This window comes from Bos indicus, chromosome 3 (genome assembly GCF_029378745.1).
Source record: "Bos indicus isolate NIAB-ARS_2022 breed Sahiwal x Tharparkar chromosome 3, NIAB-ARS_B.indTharparkar_mat_pri_1.0, whole genome shotgun sequence".
Classification (NCBI taxonomy): Eukaryota; Metazoa; Chordata; class Mammalia; order Artiodactyla; family Bovidae; genus Bos; species Bos indicus.
Window position 1 is genome coordinate 1,026,056 of NC_091762.1, and position 22,470 is coordinate 1,048,525.

Here is a 22,470-nt window from a genome sequence, read left to right on the forward strand (position 1 = left end):
AACCTCGAGGAGCTGGCAAGAAATGGGAAAGGATGCACCTTATCCCTGCAAGGAAGTGTTGGGACAAAGAATTCTCAAAGAGGAGAGTATTGACAGATAACTTTTTTTCCAACGTTCATTTTGAGATCACGCACTCTTTTTAGAGCCTTGCATGTACTGAACGCACTGCGTATCTGTAACAATCTGTCTCTCACGTACTAACCTCATTTCGCAGTTAGGTATTTCAGGCGACATGGCGAGGAAGTGGTATGGTAGGCACAGCAACTACCCAAGTCTTAGAAGGTGTGGTGGATGGGGAGGACCCTGAAAGGGGCAGGGAGGGAGACAGGTGCCTTGTTAGCTTGGAGGAGTGGAGAAGGCAGTGTCAGTGGGCAGAAACTTAGACCTAGGACCACCTTCCCTTCATTTGTTCTTCATAGGGAAGAACAAATCTGATTCCATATTGTATCTGTTTTTGTTTGTTTTTTACTTTAATCTGTGTATTCTATTCGGAGAAGGCAATGGCACTTCCAGTACTCTTGCCTGGAAAATCCCATGGACGGAGGAGCCTGGAAGGCTGCAGTCCATGGGGTCGCTGAGGGTCGGACACGACTGAGAGACTTCGCTTTCACTTTTCACTTTCATGCATTGGAGAAGGAAATGGCAACCCACTCCAGTGTCATTGCCTGGAGAATCCCAAGGACGGGGGAGCCTGGTGGGCTGCCATCTATGGGGTCGCACAGAGTGGGACACGACTGAAGTGACTTAGCAGCAGTGTATTCTATTGCTTTTGCTACAAGGTAATTACCACTTCAGCATTCTTGCCTGGAGAGCCCCATGAACAGTAGGAAAAGGCAAAAAGATATGACACTGAGAGATGAACGTCCCAGTTGGGTAGGTGCCCAATATGCTACCAGAGAAGAGCGAAGGAATAGCTCCAGAAGGAATGAAGAGGCTGAACAAAAGCTAAAACAACGTCAGGCTGTGGATGTGTCTAGTGGTGGAAGTAAAGTCTGGTGCTATAAAGGACAATATTGCATAGGAACCTGGAATGTTAGGTCCATGAGTGGAGGTAAATTGAAAGTGGTCAACAGGAGATGGCAAGAGTGAACATCAACATTTTAGGCATCAGTGAATTAAACTGGGCAGGAATGGGCAAATTTAATTTAGATGGTCATTTTATCTACTACTGTGGGCAGGAATCCCTTAGAAAAAATGAAGTAGCCATCATAGCCAACAAAAGAGTCTGAAATACACTACTTGGGTGCAGTCTCAAAAATGACAGAATGATCTTGGTTTCCAGGGCAAACCATTCAATATCACAGTAATCCATGTCTATGCCCCAACCACTAATGCTGAAGAATCTGAAGTTGAACGGTTCTAGGAAGACCTAAAGAACTAACACCAAAAAAAAGATGTCCTTTTCATCATATGGGACTGGAATGCAAAAGTCGGAAGTCAAGCGATACCTGGAGTAACAGGCAAGTTTGGCCTTGGAGTACAAGATGAAGCAGGATAAAGACTAACAGTTTGGCCAAGAGAACGTGCTGGTCATAGCAAACACACTCTTCCAACAACACAAGTGAAGACTCTACACATGGACATCACCAGATGGTCAATACTGAAATCAGATTGATTATATTCTTTCCAGATGAAGATGGAGAAGCTCTATACAGTCAGCAAAAATAAGACTGGGAGCTGACTCTGGTTCAGAACATGAACTCCTTATTGCAAAATTCAGACTTGAAGAACATAGGGAAAACCACTAAGCCATTCAGGTATGACCTAAATCAAATCTCTTATGATTATGCAGTGGAAGTGACAGATTCAAGGGATTAGATCTGATAGAGTGCCTGAAGAACTATGGACAGAAGCCTGTAACATTGTACAGGATGCAGTGATCAAAACCATCCCCAAGAAAACAGAAAGGCAAAATGGTTGCCTGAGGAGGCCTTACAAATAGCTGAGAAAAGAGAAGCAAAAGGCAAAGGAGAAAAAGGAAAGATATATCCATTGAATGCAGAGTCCCAAAGAATAGCAAAGAGAGATAAGAAAGACTTCCTCAGTGATGAGTACAAAAAAATAGAAGAAAACAATAGAATGGTAAAGACTAGAAATCTCTTCAAGAAAATTAGAGATACCAAGGGAACATTTCATGCAAAGATGGGCACAATAAAGGACAGAAACAGTGTGTACCTAATGGAAGCAGATAATAAGAGTAAGCAAGAATACACAAAAGAACTATACAAAAAAGATCTTCATGACCCAGATAACCACAATGGTGTGATCACTCACTTAGAGCCAGACATCCTGGAGTCTAAAGTCAAGTGGACCTTAGGAAGCATGACTACAAACTGAGCTGGTGGAGGTGATGGAATTCCAAGTGAGCTATTTCAAATCCTGAAAGATGATGCTGTGAAAGTGCTGCACTCAATATGCCAGCAAATTTGGAAAACTCAGCAGTGACCACAGGACTGGAAAAGGTCAGTTTTCCTTCCAATCCCAAAGAAGGGCAATGCCAAAATATGTTCAAATTACTGCACAATTGCAATCATTTCACATACCAGCAAGGTAAGGCTCAAAATCCTTCAAGCTAGACTTCAACAGTATGTAATTCAAAAAATCATCTACTTCTTCATTGACTACACTAAAGCCTTTGATTGTGTAGATCACAACAAACTGGAAAATTCTTAAAGAGATGGGAATACCAGACCACCTTACCTGCCTCCTGTGAAACCTGTATGCAGGTCAAGAAGCAACAGTTAGAACCGGACAGACTCTAGCAACAGTTAGAACAACAGACTGGTTCCAAATTGGAAAGGAGTATGTCAAGGCTGTTTATTGTCACCCTGCTTATTTAACTTATATGCAGAGTACCTCATGTGAAATGCTGGGCTGGATGAAGCACAAGCTGGAATCAAGTTTGCAGGGAGAAATATCAAAAGCCTCAGATATGCAGATGATACTATCCTTATGGCAGAAAGGGAAGAAGAACTAAAGAGCCTCTTGATGAAAGTGAAAGAGGAGAGTGAAAAAATTGGCTTAAAACTCAGCATTCGGAAAACAAAGATCATGTCATCCGGTCCCATCACTTCATGGCAAATAGATGGGGAAACAATGACAGACTATTTTCTTGGGCTCCAAAATCACTGCAGATGGTGACTGCAGCCATGAAATTAAAAGACTCTTGCTCCTTGGAAGAAAAGCAATGAAAAGCAAAAAGAAAAACCTAGACAGGGTATTAAAAAACAGAGACATTACTTTGCCAACAAAGGTCCATCTAGGTTTTTCCAGTAGTCACGTATGGATGTGAAAGTTGGACCATAAAGAAAATTGAGCGCCAAAGAATTGATGCTTTTGAACTGTGGTGTTGGAGAAGACTCTTAAGAGTCCCTTGGACTGCAAGGAGATCCAACCTGTCAATCCTAAAGGAAATCAGTCCTGGGTGTTCATTGGAAGGACCGACATTGAAGCTGAAATTCCAATACTTTGGTCACCTGATTTGAAGAATTGACACATTGGAAAAGACCCTGATGCTGAAAAAGATTGAAGACAGGAAGAGAAGGGGACAACAGAGGAAGAAATGATTGAATGGCATCATTGACTCGATGGATGTGAGTTTGAGCAAGCTCCAGGAGTTGGTGATGGACAGGGAAGCCTGGCATGCTGCAGTCCATGGGGTTGCAAAGAGTGGGACACGACTGAGTGACTGAACTGACTGAGCCACCAAGGAAACCCAACTGACATTATGAAAGTGAAAGTGTTAGTTGCTCAGTCATGTCCCACTCGGAGACACCTTGGACTGTAGACTGCGAGGCTCCTCTTGCCATGGAATTCTGCAGCCAAGAATGCTGGAGTGGGTTGCCATGCCCTTCTTCAGGAGATCTTCCCAACCCAATGATTGAATCCACGTCTCCTGCTTTGCAGGCAGATTCTTTACCATCTGAGCCACCTGGGAAGAAACTGACATTATTGGTTTGTCTAAATACAAGTAATTTTTTCAAAACTTCATATACAACTACACCATCAAGGGCCAGAGTCATTACTGACAAGAGTACCCAGTGAGGAATCCTAGCCCATTTCAACCTCTTCCTTCTACATCCTGTTTCCCTCATGGCATCTCCTTGACTGTGCCAGGGTGTTGCAGGTCCCATGGAGAGCCCAGAACTTTCCAGGAAGAGAAGTCAGTAATTCTCTTTGTTCCTGTTTTTGAAGTGGGTGGCTCCCTTTACACTGCGAGGCATTTAACACATTCATCATCTCTTCTTTCTCTGAGGAGGATCAAAGAACCACAGTTTCCTGCCCCATTTGACTGCAGTTGTGGTTTCTCCAGAATTCCCATGGCTCTTCTTGACTCGGAGAGCAGAACTGGAGTAATGGTTTTCTCAGCCTCCATAGGCACTCTGATCATGACATCACTGGGCCTGGCTTACTCTAAGCAAGACTGGGAACTCAGGAAAATGTGTAAACTGCCCCTAGACTTTCATGTACTCTGCTGTTCTTTTTCAATCCCTTCTAGAAGGTTTTCTAGAACAAACTCAATTCAAGATGTGATGACAAAGGTTTAAAATATTCTCTTTCTCAGGATATGCATTTTGACTGGGAAGACTAGAGGCAATGGAATCAGTTGGTAATTAAAACATTTCAGGCATCTGGTATCAGTGAGGGAGTTGTAGGGCAGTGATAAATGTTGAAGATAATCCTACTCCCGTCTGAAATCAGCTCAGTCATTCCTTACTTAATATTTATTGAGCGCCTATAACACATGAAGCACTGGCGCAATGGACAACACAGACACTGGCTTAACCCACTGGAGCTCCAGACTGGCTCTGGACATAGCAAACATCACACGAAAAATGAGACTATTTTCTTTGGTGGCTTCTGAAAACAAATTCTGTTTTATTTGGGTAGCACTTAAATTTTGCTCAGACTCTGTTTTGTTTTTCGTTGTTGCCTACCCAGCATCATTTCTTTTAGTAACAGCACTCTGCTTTAACCTTGAGGCACCCTGTTACTCCCATTCACCGTCCTTGAAGATGATAGAACTCACTCACCTAGGCCCTAACTGCAGAAGACAGCATGTGACCGAGGGCTGGCCCATCTGATCTCTGCATCTCCTTGTTCATAACGATCGGTTCAGACATGGGTATGTGATCCCCATGGAGCCTACAGAAAACCTTTGTAGGACTTTCCCCTACAGTTATTAGGAAACAATAAGCTCTTTCTATTGGGTTTGCAGGCTGGGAAGAGCCTACTTGAGACTATGGTCAACAGAAGAAAGCAGAGACCAGTAACAGACAGAGATTTCTGACATTGCTTAATTGATTGTATTCAGGTCTGTCCATGGATTGTCAATGTATATTATTCAGTGTACAGGCAAATAGAGAAAGGAGGAGGGGGAGAGAGAGAGAGATTCATAGACATAGCTGTTTTGTATCAACCAGTTTGAGTTCCTTTCATTAGCAGCTGAAGGTCCTTATTCATTCAACTGCATTAAACTTTTACACCTCCAAGAGTACTTAATCAAAAGATGATGAACTATTTGTTCATCCATTCCTTTATTCCATTATCTAACATATGTTAATGATTAGTCAATTGGTCACAAGCTAAAACTGGTCTGGCAAACTGGATCCTTTTCAGGGTGACCTTGGTGAAGAGAGTGGAGTCCTGAGTCTCCGGGGTTTTTGTGGGTAGCTGGTTGGTTACCTAATGCTACATGCAGCTGAAACAGCATCACAGCCTCTTTTCAATACTGGCATATTCCTTCAAAACAGTCAGGTTTTCTTCATGCTCCCTCTCTGGAGAAAGGAGGAACACAGTTTAAAATTCAAGCTGGACTACAAAGGAATTGGAAGAAGGATTCTGACTCTTTTCTTCAACCTTGCAGCTGTGAAGAAACAGTGTTTTCCTTCAACCTATTAACGGAGCCTGAATGAAAGAAAGTCTTCCTGGCCTGGTGATGACTGTTCCACCTAAAACACAAATGGATTTCTTTAATCCCCAGTGTGAAGTCCTAGTCTCAACTATAGCGATGCATCGCTGAATCACAGTGTTTCGAGAAGAGAGAGCATTGAACACCCAGGCTGTAGCACCAACAAGGAACAGGGTCCTGGGTTCGCTTCATGAATTCCCCACCAGGAGTCACCAATAACAATGCCTGGGAATAGGGTCTCTATGTTCTCACAAAACAGATCAAATATGTGATTAACAGGGAACTGGTGAGACCTTTGATACCATCACACATGCTCCTTCAGTGTCACATTCTTGTCATTTTTATTGCTCCTTCATCTGCTACTGTAAGGTATGTAAGATAGAGTTTTATTTCTACATTCACATCCCATCTATTCCATTCCTTTTTCTAGTAAGGAAGAATGGCATATTTCCCCCTTTCACCACACACACCCACAGCCAAGCTCACATTCTCAAAACTTTTGCCTAAATAAGTGCATGCATATATAAACAACCCAAAGACATATATAAATAAATCCATGTATTGTTTAGGGGGTATACATCTCTGTGAAGAGATTAGATAGGTAGATAGACAGATAGTATATAGATCTCAAAATAACTGACACACATATCTCCCAAACTCTGCTAAAATACAAAACTTATTATAGTATCAGTCTTCACTAGATTACAAGATTTAGAAGCTACATTCAATTTAAAAATAGTTTTTGAAAAAATGTATATATCAAATATTCATACTATTCTGGAGTTAGAAAAACTGTAATGAGGTGATAAAAACTGAGGTACCAGTGGTGAGATAAGGCCTTTTAGTCTGGAAAACTACTTTTTGAAGTCAGAGTAGATAGAGTATGGTCTAAGAGACCTCCAGAAAAACGACTGCCGCAACTACCAAATCGTATGTTGAGATACTGAAATAAATCTGAATAAGAAGCAACTCTAAAGATTAAGATTTATTTGGACGAGTATCTTTCAGCAGGAGTGTGTGAAGGGGGGAGAGAGTATGTTAAGAAAGGGGTAGTCAGGCCCCCCCGTTCCTAGCGAAGCTTCCTGTACTCTCTCAACAGAACGTTTAAGCAAGAGCTATTCAAGGAGAACAGGCCAACGACCCACTCCATCCCTCCGGAGTCGGGGAGGAGACCCTGGGTTTCCATTCAAGTCAGGGAAGGATGTCCTTATTATGTAGGTTGCACATCATGATGCCCAGTGCACTTCCCAGGAGATATCTAATTCATGCTCGGGGCTCCCCTTCTGGAAGCACAAACGTTATCTTCCCAGGATAAACCAGAGGGCAGGCACTGCTCAGGTATCACTGCTCTGCTTTCAGGAAGAGGAAATGAAGTGCAGACCTGTGAAACCTCTTGATATTCTTCCTCCCCAAAGGAGTTGCTGCCTGCCTCTGCCTCCTTGTCCCCTGGCAGAAGGAGATGAGCTGAAAATTCCTAACTAGAGAATTACCAGATGGGAAAGCTCCTGGTAAATTACCAGATGGGATAGCTCCAGATGGGGAGCTTCCCTGGTGGCTCAGACAGTAAAATTGTCTGCTTGCAATGCTGGAGACCTGGTTTCAATATCTGGGTCAGGAAGATTCCTTGGAGAAGGAAAATCCTGGAAAATTCCACGGATGGAGGAACCTCACAGGCTACAGTCCATGGGGTCACAAAGAGTCTGACACGACTAAGCAAATTTGCTTTCACCTTCAAAGCTCCTGTCGCTGGAACAGACACATATTTTTAAATGTTTCAATAATTATCTCTTCTAGTCCAGTGTTTTCAAAATTGGTTGACCAGTCAAATTTGGACCAAGCTGAAAGGTTGTTTCAGGGTCTCCATACAATTTCAGGTCTTCTGTAACTTTACAGGATGTATATTTCCAGTGATACTACTTTGATTCTAGCCACCTGAAATGAGTTTTTACTTACATTTGAGAACTGTGAAAACTTAGGAGTAATAAAAAGGCTATCACTTTATATAAACTCAATCTGATTAGCTAAATGCCAGTCCAGTTCTGAGGTCAGCTGTAGGGATATATGGGTGTGGATCTGGGCCCCACAGGTTGACCAGTATCCCTGGGGAGTTGTCAACACAGCAAATTGTTTTAAATAAGTTTTCTTAAAAAAAAGAAAAAAAAAGTCCATCAAGTGACACAAACTCAAGCTGATCAAAGTCTTCTGCCCTCAGATCCACTCTCCATCTGCAACAGTGTGGAGGTTGGGAAATGGCACCCTGTGTCTTCAGGCTGACTTCAGACTCTCAGCCCATCGTGTCCTGCAATGGCTTCCTTTGCTGCTACTATGATCCTTGCTGCTACTTTCAAAGACATGGCTCCAGCAGCTTCATCACTAGAAGCAATGTGCTCTTCACATTTTAGTGTCCTGGACAGGGGTGTTGTCCTGAGAGCAAAAGAGGAAGGAATAAATTAGGAGGAGAGTAGGGAAATCTGGACACTCAGCTTGTCTTCCTGGGGATGCTAAGTCAGGTAACCATAGTAATAGTGATAATAATACTATGTGACTGACATAGTTTTTCATACTCATCAACACATTTATTCCTCACAAAAGCAGTATGAGTTTGGTACTTCTATTTACTCTGTTTTATAGGTGGGTTAATTAAGGCACAGAGAGGTCAAGTGACTTCCCCTAGGTCATAGAGCTAGCAAGTGGGGGAGTCAGGATTTAAACCCCGGGATCAGAGCTTGGGCTCTCAACAAGAACATTGCCTTTTCCTTGATGCTTGGCCTCCCATGTCCTCGCTGCCCTAGCTTCTCCCCTCATCACTCATTCCCTTTAATTTCATCATCCGGAAACACTGCTGAAGAATCAAAGAGAAAGAAGAAAAGTTCCTCATGAGCAGGAATGTATATGGGTAAAAAGGAGTTTCAGGTTCAGTTGAAAGTAACTGAAGAAACAAAGTAAGCAGCAGTCTGGTTTGGGGAGTGTGGAAGGAGGGGCTGCTGGGCCTGTGGGGCGCAGCTGGGACCATGTGAGAGCCTGGCTGGTGCTAAGCAGTCAGGAGAGGCCAGGAGGTGATGGGGAGGACCAGGTGCAGGCGTCATGATGCTGCCCAGAGGCCGAGAAGGGGCCAGGGCAGCCCAGCCAGCCAGAGGTCAAAGAATGGACGTGGTTTCTAGGGTGGGTTGCCAGCATCAGCTATTTCAGAGAGGTGAGGATGACAAGAGCAGAGACATGTCAGGTCTTTGGTGGATGGGAGGGCATGAATGAGCTTCAAAATCATTGGTAAGCGTGAGGGTCAGAGAGCAGAGTTGAGAGATTTATCTTTAGGATTAGAGATAAATGTTTGTAGGCAGAAAGGGGCGAGCTAGTGAGGTGCTAGAAATACAGACGGGTAACCGAACAGGAAAATCTTGGGCTAACCCCCTTGCTTAAAAGGCACACGTATGCTCTACAAATATCTTGTAGAAAAGTCCAGAAAACGATTGATACAGCAAACAAGAGGGGTAATCTTATCAAGGATAAAGGGCCTCTCCTCGGATTCACAGGGAAAAGAGACTCTTTGAGGGTGTGAGGCAGGTGACGAACAGGCCGGTCTTCCTTTTGGGTAAACAGGAGATGAGGTCATTTGCGAAGCAGGAGAGGAAGAGGCAGGCAGTGAGCTGGGGGGATGGGGATGAAAACAGGATGACAGAGAAGCAGTGAAGGGTGTCCCTGCAGAGGATGGACATGGTTCAGCCAGGTTGGCAAGAGTTTATAACAGATCCAGGCAGCATGGTTTTGTGCATTCCACCAATGACATTCAGGAGGTGGGTGTGAGAGTGACTGGACTTTGGGGATTAATACAGAAAACCAGAGCAGGTCCATGGTGAAACCAAGATTAAGGTGCAGAAGGACAACAAAAACATACAGAAGGACAGCTCATAAGTGACTGTCTCCAAGGGACAGGAATCATCCAAAGTCACAGAGCTCAAGTTGACACAAAGGATATCAGCTCTACTCATCAGAATAAACTGCTTCACAAAAGAACCTCTGTATAAATCCAGATAATTTATTTTGGTCTTCTCAAGCCTGGTCAAGGTTGGAACCAAAATACCTCAGGCAGTGGTGCCACAGGATTTCCCGGTGAGGACAATTACGATGTAGGCCCCTTGGGCACAGGCTTCCCCAGGGATACCATACCTGTCCCAGGTCTTTCCTGGATCAGGCAGAGGCAGCACACAATAAAGAAACACTGTTCCAGTACCACCCCCGCCCCTGACCTCCACATCTAACCCCCATCTTCTTTGATTGGTAGAAATATATTGATCAGATCAACTACATAAGAATATACTCAATGTCAAAGACTGTCAAGAGGAAGGGATAAGTGTATGCAGGAATTAAAAAAATATGTCCAAAATAACTGCAACTCAGCCCATCAAACCCAAATAGGACTGAAAATATGAACACTGAGTGATTTATGGTGATTATGTCTACTAGAAGAGAAGGCACAAAGAGAAAGATGAGGGCAGAGATTCAAAATTCATTCTCACAGATCACAAAAATTTACTGTATAGCACAAGGAACTATATTTGCTATCTTGTAATAACCTATAATAGAGAAGAATGAAAAAAAGAACACAGATGTATACACATATATATGTATAATCAAATCACTTTGCTGCACATCTGAAACTAGCACAATATTGTAAATCAATTTAAAAAAATCCATTCTCCATACTCCCATGTTGCTAGAATCTTGAAAATGAGAATTTATTCTGTGTACTATGTAATAAAAATTAGACAGCTTACCCAGTAATTTTAGATACAGGTCAGTTGGAAAATGATTCTAACATTTATTAATTTAGTTCATTAATTTATTAATTGACATTAATAAAATAGGCAAAGTAGGAGAAAGTCTTTGCTATGTCTTCCAGCTTCTATTTTACAATTACACTAGGAATCTGTAGACCATACCTTTTGTTTACCTGACCAAATTTTGCCAATTCTTAAAGAAGAGTAGATAAACTGAAAAGTCCCAGTGAATAGCATATTATTATTGGTTTGATTCAAGGGAAAAAGGGGAAGTTTGGATGAACAGTTTCTGGAAAAGACATTATTTTCCCCTGAGTCTTTTTGCTGTTCACTTGGCACCTCACACACATACCCGTATTTATCCCTGTATATTAAAGAATTTAACATACTAAATCCTCAAGAATTTTTTCAAGAAGTTATCATTCTTCAATTAAAATCTCCCTGGGAGTGGATGTGTGTTTGTTGCCAACACACACACACACACACACACACACACACACACACTGTAACTAGTACAGTGTTCTGCACATAGTGAGGATATGACACATGCAATTAAGTAAGAAATGAGATGCTGTTACGCTCTTGTAAAGAGGTAGCACCTCGCATTTAAGTAATAAAAAAATGAAAATCTTGAAAATCAAAAAATCAAAAATTTTAAAGTATTGCTATTGAGGAAAGAACATTCAAAAGTTACATTAGGACCTGAACACTAACAATTTGGAGTATAAAAACACAACCACAAAGAAGCGGGGCTGGAAGGGTGTACACACGCCAGGCCTTATGTAATCTGGGCACAGTCCTAAATGACAGCTCTCAGATGGCATTTGAGAGCTACAGGCTCTCAGTCTGTTCAACCAATTTTGTGCTTATAAATTACTTCACCTATTTGCTTCAAGGATCTAGATATTAACCACTGAAAAAACCAAACCAAACCAAAAACACTGGCAGGGTTGGGGTACAGCGAGGGTGAGAGTCAGGGAAAGCTTGGCAGGGGCCCCCATGCAGAGAAGGGCCTCACAGAGGGTTTGGAATCTGTGTTTTGAGTGCCCTGGAAGCCATGGAACAAGGGGGAGCAGAGGTGAGTGAGTTGTCTTCCTCCAAAGATATGTCCAATCCTAACCCCCAGTACGTGTGCATGTGACCTTATTTGGAAAGGGGATCTTTGTAGACATACTTAAGGATCTCAAGATGAGACCATTCTAGACTTAGGGTGGGCCGACATCCAATGACTGGGGTCCTTATAAGAGAGAGGAGAGGGAGTTTTGAGGCACACAGAGACAGACCATGAAGACAGAGTCAGAGGTTGGGGTGATAAGTCTTCAAACCTGGGAATGCCAAGAATTGCTGACAACCATCAGAAGCTGGAAAAGGCAAGACAGGATTCTCAGGGTTGCCAGCAGTCAGCAGAAGTTAGGAGAAAGGCATGGAGCAGACTCATCCTCCAAGCCTCCATAAGGAAGCAACCCAACCAACACCTTGCATTTGGAGTTCTGGCCTCCAGAACTGTGGGACAACACATTTGTATTGTTTTTAAGCTGCCAATTTGTGGTAATTTGTTATGGCAGCCCTAAAGACATGAGTAATTTTAGAAATTACTAAAATCTAGAGTAAACACACAAGCACACCTCTTTGGTTGCTGTACAGAGAATGGACTATGTAGGCGGAAAAAAAGGAAGCAGTAAGTCAGATAAGAGGCTAATGCAGTCGGAGGCTGATGGTGGCTTGAGTGAATGAATGAACTGATACAAAGGGAAGGGGAAAACACTGGAGGGTGACTTTGTTGATGAGATTGTCAGGGGTGGTGGTAGGGGATGGAACACAGAACTCTTCTTGTGGAAGGCTGGTCTTGCTCCTGAGGCATAGGTAGGTGAGGTTAAGGTACGCTTCCTGGGAGTGGTGGAAGGAGCTAGGTGAATAAATGCAGGCCCAGGAGGAAGGAAGGGACTGAGGCACTCCCCCTACCCATGTGCAGTAGGAATCTAACCCCTGTGCATGAACAGGTGGAACATAAAGTGTAGTAAAGCCGCTCAGTCGTGTCCGACTCTTTGCGACCCCATGGCCTGTAGCCTACCAGGCTCCTCCGTCCATGGGATTTTCCAGGCAAGAGTACTGGAGCGGGTTGCCATTTCCTTCTCCAGGGCATCTTCCCGACCCAGGGATCCAACCCAGGTCTCCTGCATTACAGGCAGACGCTTTTACTGTCTGAGCCATCAGGGAAGTCACATAGATGGAACATAAAGCCCCCTCTATTCATTTTGTGTGCTTTCTTTTTTAAAAATTATTTCATTTTATTTTTAATTGGAGTATAGCTTATATTAAAATTTTTTATTCTATTTTTTTATTGTAGTCACAAAACCTCCTTTAAAGGCCCAAATCAAAAGCTACCCTCACCCTGAAGCTCCACTGGCACTCTCCACATACAAATTGTTTTCCCCAACTTGTGCTCCAGGCTTCCCTAGGAGAAGCCCTGCCTTCTTTACTGCACCCTAAGGAATTGCTGGTCTCAGGTGCTAGACTGTGAGTTTGCTATGGAAGGAGAACCTCCTTTGCTCTTGGAATCCACCTCAGCAGGGAGCCCAGGCCCGGACACTACATCAGGAGGCCTTGATGTGTGGGTCTCAGTCATACCTAGAAAGATGCCAGGACTGCGAGGCAGTGAGAGGCAGAGCATAAGACACACTTCGCTTTCTGTTGCTCCCCATCAGTGACTGTCACTGATGTCTTATGTCTCAATCCAGCACCTGTGCTACTGCACACCTGGCTGACTGGTGACAGATATAAGGGGTAGGGCATGGGGAAAAGGGTGAGCTGGCCCTGCCCTGTCCTGGGGGTTGGGAGTGGGGTGGGAGGGACAAGCCGAGCTGCCCACCTCTGTCCTGGGGACCTCGCTGCTGGTGTCCGGCTGGGCGTGGGCTCCAGAGTTGGGGCTGCAGCCTGGCTTGAGGCTGGCCCCTTCATCTTGCTTTTCCTCGCTGGTCCCCTGCTCTGGGCTGTGGCCGCCCGCCCCTCCTCCTGGAGGGGGTTGAGGGGGCTCCTCCTCCACGGCTCCCTCCTCCAGCTCCTTTGTGTCTTGGCTGCTTTGTCTGGGCTCCTCCTCTTCACTGGCCACCCTCTCCTTCACCTCTGTAGGCTCTTCCGCCTGCTCTCCAGCCGGTCTCTCCTCTTTGGGGCTCCCACACCCATCCTCCGCCTCTGAGCTGGAGGCTCGGGCTGGATGCTGGCCAGCCCCCTCCTCAGAGCCCCCCGCAATCTTCTCCGGCTCCTGGGCTTCCCCCACGGCCCTGCTCTTCTCCTCCAGCTTCTCTGTCCTGCTGGACGTCCTCCTCAGAGGAGGGGATCCTGGGGCTTTGCTCTTGGCTGGGAACACCTCGTCCCCACTTTCCTCCTTGGCACCATTCTCCTGGGAAGGCTCCACGGCCCTGAACTCCCCCAGTTCCCCACAGTCTGACTGGGACCTTCGGAATCTCCGGGAGGGAGGGCGCCTTTTTATGGAGCCCCTTGTCCGCACCTGGAAGAAAGTGTTAAGGAATGGACATCTGTGAAAACGGCCAAGGCGAGGACGCATGTTCTTTCAATGCCAGTTTCACAAGCCCCACCTGAGGATCATTTGATTTTCCATGAGGATATAGCTATTTATTATAGGTAGAGCCCTATGGGATTATGGTATTATACGGTAACCTGCAGAATTTTTCGGAGAAGGCAATGGCACCCCACTCCAGTACTCTTGCCTGGAAAATCCCATGGATGGAGGAGCCTGGTAGGCTGTAGTCCATGGGGTCGCTAAGAGTCGGACACGACTGAGCGACTTCCCTTTCACTTTTCACTTTTATGCATTGGAGAAGGAAATGGCAACCCACTCCAGTGTTCTTGCCTGGAGAATCCCAGGGACGGTGTTCTTGCCTGGAGAATCCCAGGGACTGTGGAGCCTGATGGGCTGCCGTCTATGGGGTCACACAGATCGGACACGACCGAAGTGACTTAGCAGCAGCAGCAGCAGAATTTTTTCTGTGTGGATGAAGATAAAAATGCTTTCTATCCAATAAGAAAAGATACCCTAAGATTTTATTGGTCTGTAAAACATCAATCAGTTTGGTGTCTAACTTAGCAATTTTATTCTCACATTTGTTCTATTTAATTGCCTATAAATAACCAGTTCTTTGAATGAGCTTTACCACCTTATAGATTTCCTCATAAATTAACAAGTTGAACAAAATCTCTATTCATATTAGTCATGTTTTAACATTTTGAGGACGCTACTTTGACAAAGGTAAGTGGAAAGTGTGTGAGACTCAGAACTAGGCCTCACCTTCGTCCACTGGACTTCGTCAGAAGTTCAGTGGGCATGTTTATATCAGATGCCCTACTTTATTCACATGATCTGTCCTTTAAAAATTAATGTGCAAAGTAGGGACTTTTCTGATAACCCAGCAGTTAAGAGTGCCCCCTGTCAGTGATCCCTGGCTGGGAAACTAAGATGCCACACGCCACGTAACATTTTGCATTTGTCAATCCTAGTTTCGTCTCAGTGGTTTAGAATGCTATGCTATGCTATGCTAAGTCACTTCAGTCGTGTCCGACTCTGTGTGACCCCATAGACGGCAGCCCACCAGGCTCCCCTGTCCCTGGGATTCTCCAGGCAAGAACACTGGAGTGGGTTGCCATTTCCTTCTCCAACGCATGAAAGTGAAAAGTGAAAGTGAAGTCGCTCAGTCGTCACGGACTGCAGCCTACCAGGCTCCTCCGTCCATGGGATTTTCCAGGCAAGAGTACTGGAGTGGAGTGCCATTGCCTTCTCCAGGTTTAGAATGAGTGCTTGGTTTTAAAAGAGCTTCCCAGAAACTTTGCTGAGACCACAGAGAGGCTAGCCTCAGGCCTCAGTCTGAGCCATCAAGGCCTCAGTCCTCATGGCCTGCAGGGTTCAGAAATAATCCCATCTGCTCCCTCACTGCTGTCACAAGACCCAGTATTAGGGCTCTCCCCGGGGTTCCTCTCTGCCCCCAGGGGTCTCTCCATTGTTCTGGGCTGAAGGATCCCTATTCTGCCCCCAGCCAGCAGGCTCAAGCCCACCCCATCACCTCTTTGTTTCCTTGGGCTCTACCTGTTTCTGCATATTTGATCTCTTTTTCTTAGATGGATTTTCTGGAAGGGTCCAGAAGATCCTGGTCTCTCCATCCATAATTCTAAAGTCACATACATTTATTAATACCATTTCCTGGCATTGGAGCCCTTTAACTCTTAGCCTCTCCCTGGCTCTGGCCCAAATTTGCTGGGTGTATTGTTGGAATGTATTGGATTGTATGCACCTCTGATTCCCTGATTCTTACCTCCTTCCAGTAGGGCAGGGATCTGATGAAATTACACACTGAGTACCAGGCAGCATCCACAGAAACAAGCCTTGTTACACATCTTTTTGCAAAGGAAACAGTTTGGATGTGTGCTGGGGTGTGCGAGCAGGCTAAGTCGTTTCAGTCGTGTCTGACTCTTGTGACCCTATAGACTGTAGCCCTCCAGGCTCCTCTACCTATGGATTCTCCAGGCAACAATACTAGGGTGGCTTGCCATGTTCTCTTCCAGGGGATCTTCCTGACCTAGGGATCGATTCCGCATCTCTTACGTCTCCTGCATTGGCAAGCAGGTTCTTTACCACTAGCGTCACCTGGGAAGCCCTTTAACTAGGGCAAGATGTAGCAAAAATGATTTGAGCCTACTCGGGTCACTTGGGAGTATTCGAATCAAGTCAGGACAGGTCAACCTAGTGACCCTGTCCTCCTTTTTGCTGAGTCACTGCTTTTGACATATGTCTCAGCTGGGGTCAGTTGTGAATTCCCCCCTCTCTCTCCACAAAGGATGGAGAACTCGCTCCCTCCCCATGCCTGCCTTTCAGGTGAGGGGAGCAAGTTGCAGGGAGAGGGGATGAGAGAGACAGGCTAGGTAGAGGGTGATCTTAGTTCAGGGATCACTTGCCAGAAAGAGGAGACATATCTTTTGTTAAAAAGCACTCTGACCACAGCTAAGGTGTGTCCTCCTTTTTCCAGGACAACAGCAGGGTAGAGATAACTCAGGATTGCCCAGCACCCACGTTTCCACAGACATTATAAACAAAGACATTACAATACTTAGGACCCAGACAGTACCTTATTGTAACAGGGCAGATGACTGCCTTCAGGAGGCTGGTCAAAGCTGACGGGCACCTCCTCTGGTTCGCTGGGCCGAGATCGCACTCCAGGGCTGCTGGGGGTGGAAGGCGGGCTGTGAAATGGTGACACCATGGCCTTGAATCCAGGACTCTTGGGAGAGGCCCCAGGAAGCAGGGCTGCTGGATCAAAGACTAAATTGGCCTGTTGGGAAAGATGAGGAATTTCAGGTAAGGATAGAGAGAAGATGAAAGTTCCTACTCTAGCATGTTGATTTCCTGGCCTTAGAACTGACTGAGACTAGGTACCATGAGGCTTTTCTTACTTCCTAACCAATTATCCATTGTCACAGCACGTCCTGCTCCTGGAAGACCTGCTTACTCTCTCTACCTTTTGCTACCTGGCTTACTCCAGCCTGCGTTCCAGAATGCCCAGGAAGTACTGATTTGATCTAAGAAAAATGCATGGAACAGTCCCAATTTATAGACAAAGAGGCCAAAATAGCAACTGCCAGGACTTGCAGGCACCAGGATCTCACACTAAGTCAGCACCTTCACCATCCTTCTCATCAGAGTCAGGAGCAGTTACCACTTACAGGATGCCTCCTCTTTGCTGGGCATGTGCAGTTTCCCCCTCTACCCTACACATTCAGTTTTGTTCCCAAGGCACAAATTAGCCAAGTGTTTAAGGAATCTGCTCTGGGATTCAAGCCCGGTCTCGTTGTCCCTCAGCCTCCAAGTAAGTACAGGGTCTTCCTCAGTAGACAACCAGAATGATGGACAGAGCAGGCCACCAAGCCCCTCCAGGGCGAGCTGGCAGTGCAGATGCAAGTGTGTGCCCCAACCTGGGCATCACAGTGCAGTTGAAACCACACTACAATGAACCCTGAGGGCAAGCAAAGAGGAGGGGTTACCCAAAGGTAACCAGGGCCTAAGGGAGTCATGAGGTTGGTTGGGGGAGGAGGCAGGTGGTCCTAGATCTATCCGACTGCCTCAGAGAAAGTGCAGGAGGGATTGAATGTGAGTGCCCTGAGTCCTCTAGGATCATCTAGGGGAACGGCTCCTCCAGCTCTACCCTCTACGTTTCCAAATCATTGCCCAGCTGCATCGGCCACAGCAGGAAAGCCTGCAGCGAGGTCTGCTGGGAAGGGACCAGGCTTGAGGGCAGACGATGCTCTCCACGCAGACACATCTGACTCCAGATATCTACTCTTTCACCTGATAGCTGTGTGACCTACAGGGAGTTCAGTAGCATTTCCGTATCTTGGATTCTTTATTTGCTCAATTGACTGAGCCTGACCTTCAGAGTCTCTTATGCTCTGGTCCCATTACTCTCTCCTGTCATTATCTGACCCACACCCTCTCCCTCCAGACTTTCCTCGGTGTTACCCTCCTGTCAGCCAAGGCTCTGTCATCCTGAAGAGCTCCTACATGGTACTTTCGGACTTGCAAAGTATAGAACATTATACATGTTTAAGATGACATTAGTACTTCTATTGTGATTTTAAGGAAGAATTTATAATATAGACAAGATTGTGTCATGGTAAATTTAAAAATATAAAAGTTAAATAGTAACACTGTGAGCCCATGCCACGTCTAAAAGCAGGATATGGCAGGTACCAAGGGACAGGTTTGGACCCCACAGGCTGAGGGAGCTGATGTACTGGGACGGCTCGGAGGGCTTCCTGGCAGTGGGGAGGTTAACTGGGCATTAAAAGAGGTCTTCTTCCCCTTTCAACGTCAACCTGGGAAATTCTCTCTGTAAGACTGCTCACAGGCTTCGCTGGTGGCTCAGTGGTAAAGAATCCACCTGCCAATGCAGGAGACACAGATACGATCCCTGATCCAGGAAGATCCCATATGCCCGGGAGTAACTAAGTCCGTGCATCACAACTATTGAGCATGTGCTCTAGAGCTGGGCAATTGCAATTACTGAGCACAGCTAGCGGATCCTCAAGCCCTAGAGCCTGTGCTCCACAGCAAGAGAAGCCACCTTGAAGACCCAGCACAGCCAAAAATAAATCAATAAAATTATATATTAAAAAATACTGTTCACAAATAAAGTGGGTCTTCTAGCCAGTGGAAAAGTTCTTTTAAAAAAAAATATTTTATTTTTATTTAATTGGCTTCACTGGTTCTCAGTTGCAGCATGCAGAATCTTTAGTTGTAGCTTGCCAGATCTAGTTCTCTGAGCAGGGATCCCCTGCATTGGGAGTGCAGAGTCTTAGCCACTGGATCGCCAGGCAAGTCCCTTGAACTTTGAATTACGAACTTCTCCAATGAAGAAACATCATAGTTTCTATCTCATCCAATAGAATATTTAGAAGAAAAATTGAGCTGATGATGCATTTCTTAGTTCTTTTCCTACATAGTTCCAACAAAGTAAGGTTCCTAAGGGATTCGGCCAAATTATACACTGTTACTGACATTCTTCATAAGATTAAACCACTGGAGATCAAAACCTCATTCTCAGGTTTCCATGTTTCCCTAAGACACTTGTTAATGACCAGAAAAGGGGAATAAGACCAAAATTTCAAGGTACATAGTCTTCGTGATAATTTCTAGCAGTTGACTGAGGGCTGTGGTGGGCTGCAGGGAGGCGGAAGTAGGTGTCCTGCATTACACCCTTGACATCAAGGAGCGGGGTCTGAGTTGTGAGAGATCCCTGTGAGGTACATGAGAGCCCTGCAGCCTTCTATAGTGATGGGCAGCCCACCCCTTCCCTGCAACTGAGATGGAATCAGGGCTTTTCATGATGAGTTAAACTTCAGAAAGACTCTTTCTGATCCTTCACCAGGTAGGCTCATGACCCCAAACCAGAGGTGCTTTCCTTAACCCCAAATCAGGCTGGGGGCCAAATCTCTGGGCTCTCCCGTAGCTGGGAACTACAGAGGCTGTGACTACTTGTCCTGACACATCCCTAAGAATGGCTCCACAACAAGGTTGATGAACCAATTTCATTACTTGGACCCAGACAGGAGAATCCAGTGCAGGAGGGCCTTGCTGAGACTGCAGTGAAAGCTTGAGCATCTTCTACAGGCCTGACCCAGACATATTATGCTTGCTCCTCCTCTGCATTTCAGTTCACACTGTTCCCACACCAGGAGAACCTCCCTCCCTCCTTTCCAGCCACCCTTCTTAAGGACCAACTCAGGGAATAGGTGTTTCATAAAGCATTCATCAATTATTCCTGACCACTTGACTTTCTTCTTGCTCTATAATTCTAGAGCAGTGGATCTCACCTAAGGTTGGGGGCAGGGGGATGATTTTGCTCCCATGAGACATTTGGCAATATCTGGGGGCATTTTTCTTTGTCAGTTTATTGAGTGCTGCTGGCATCCAGTGAATAAGGACTGCTGCTAAAACACCTTGCAGTGTACAAGGCAGCTCCCTGAAACAAAATTACCCAGCCCAAATCATGCTGAGGTTAAAAAGTCCTGGTCTAGGGACTTCTTTGGTTGTCCAGGGGTTAAGAATCTGCCTTCCAAAGCAGGGAATGTAGGTTTGATCCCTAGTCAGGGAACTAAGATCCCACATGCCTCAGAGCAATTATGTCTATGAGCTGCAACTAGAGCAAGCCCATGCTGCAACGAAGACCCAGTGCAGCCAAATAATAATAATAAATTAAAAAAAGAAAAATCATACCAACTGTAAAAAAAAAAAAAAAAAAAAGTCCTGGTCTAAAGCAGTAGGAGTCGGATAGTTACCCACAATTTAGATCTCTGGTATTTACTCTCCCATATGTCTTTTATTGTATCATATGTGAAAATCTTGGCTCCCCTATTGGCTCAGATGGTAAAGAATCTGCCTGCAATGCAGGAGACCCAGGTTTGATCCCTGGGTGGGAAAGATTCCCTGTAGAAGGAAATAGCAACCCACTCCAGTATTCTTGCTTGGGAAATCCCATGGACAGAGGAGCCTGGTAGGCTAAAGTCCATGGAGCTGTAGAGAATCAGACACAACTGAGTGACTAACACTAACCCTTGAAAATCTTGTCTCCACAAGATTGTGAGATCAAGTGCAGTTATATGCCCCATTCACACTCCTAGGAAAGCCAGGGGGCACAGTGGTAAGGGCATGCCAGGTAACTGGCGACAAGGAAGGACAGGACGCTTTCCAAACAATGAATTTGGCCATAGTGGTGTGATGTCTAGCAACTGAATTTCAGCCCTGGATAAGGTTGAAGTGGTCTGTGGCTGCATTCACGCCTTGGAAAGGACTTGGCTATTCCTGGAGTGTTTCTTGCACTATCATGTCCTTTTCCCATAAGATATCCCATTCTCTTCAACCTCTGCTAGGTGCTGACATGAGTTCACATTTGATAGGGTCCTCATTTTAGTGTTTTGCCTTTAAGTAGAGCTTCCCATCGGAGAAGGCAATGGCACCCTACTCCAGTACTCTTGCCTGGAAAATCCCATGGACGGAGGAGCCTGGTAGGCTGCAGTCCATGGGGTCGCTAGGAGTCGGACATGACTGAGCGACTTCACTTTCACTTTCATGCGTTGGAGAAGGAAATGGCAACCCACTCCAGTGTTCTTGCCTGGAGAATCCCAGGGATGGAGGAGCCTGGTGGGCTGCCATCTATGGGGTCGCACAGAGTTGACACGCAGAGTCGACATGACTGAAGCGACTTAGCAGCAGCAGCAGCAGAGCTTCCCATCCTTCAGACATGCAAATGTTGGATAAGAGGTAGTGATAGGTAACCATTCTGGACTTACCTGAAGTTTCTCAATCAGAGGTGAGCTCTTCACTTTGACTTTAGGAGGGTGGTTTGCACTGGGCAGTGACTTCTATAAAAGCAAATGGACCAAAGCAACCAAATGAGTAAGGTGAAGGGAAGTGGGGTTCTGGTTGGAGCCCAGAAGCCACAATTGGAATGAGAACAAAAAGTTGGTTTCATCACTTCACCGCTTAGCTGCAGGAACTCACTTACCTCCTCGGGTACTAGGCACAGCAGGGGCCCCCTCCCCTCTCCCTCTTCTTGCCACTAACAAGACTACCTGACTCTATGCGCTGGAGCAAGCAGGACATCCAAACACAGGAGGCCTCCTGTTCCAGGAAGGATGCCTTCATGGTCATTATGAGGGAGCAGACTATGTCTGAGGGGGATAAGATCTTCAGCCCATGACCTTAACAATGTGGGAGAACAATTGGAGGGTTTTCAAAGGGCAAGTGACTATCCATTCGGTTTGACACAAATATCACAAGAAACCAGAGAGTTGGAGTGAAACCCGACAGAGGTATTATTGAAATCGTTTCCTTGAGCTAATAATATTTCGGGAAACCTCACCAATAGTGTTGTTTATAAACTATCATTTTCCAAAACATTGAATTTTCATTTTGATTAAGCAGACATTTATTGAGTACCCCCTACATTCTAGACATTGTGTTGGTTATATAAAAAAATGAACATGATTCTGTGAAAGTGAAAGTGTTAGTTGCTCAGTCATGTCCAACTTTTTGTGACTCTATGTACTGTATGTAGCCCACCAGGCTTCTCTGTCCAAGGGATTCTCCAGGCAAGAATACTGGAGTGGGTTGCCGTTGCCTTCTCCAGGGGATCTTCCCATCCCAGGGATTGAACCTGGGTCTTTGCACTGCAGGAAAATTCTTTACCGTTGGAGTGTACCTGCCCTCTAAAAGCGGTCGAT

At 45.4% G+C, this 22,470-nt stretch overlaps 1 protein-coding gene across 6 annotated transcripts in view; it reads right to left on the reverse strand.

The window, feature by feature from the left end:
• Positions 1 to 6,456: 6,456 nt before the first annotated feature.
• The window catches only part of RCSD1 (RCSD domain containing 1), a 71,893-nt gene continuing 55,879 nt past the window's right edge, over positions 6,457 to 22,470 (reverse strand). For 4 of the 6 annotated variants that reach the window (XM_070782360.1, XM_019986413.2, XM_019986411.2 and 1 more), the window contains 4 exons: positions 21,538 to 21,609; positions 16,821 to 17,024; positions 13,556 to 14,194; positions 6,457 to 8,335 (listed from right to left, as the gene is read on the reverse strand). In XM_070782360.1, the coding sequence (XP_070638461.1) occupies positions 8,303 to 8,335; positions 13,556 to 14,194; positions 16,821 to 17,024; positions 21,538 to 21,609 (948 nt within the window). In that variant the 3' untranslated portion in view covers positions 6,457 to 8,302. Of the gene's footprint in view, positions 8,336 to 13,555; positions 14,195 to 16,820; positions 17,025 to 21,359; positions 21,481 to 21,537; positions 21,610 to 22,470 lie in introns of all 6 variants that reach the window. The other 2 variants (XM_070782359.1, XM_070782346.1) reach the window with 2 other exon arrangements.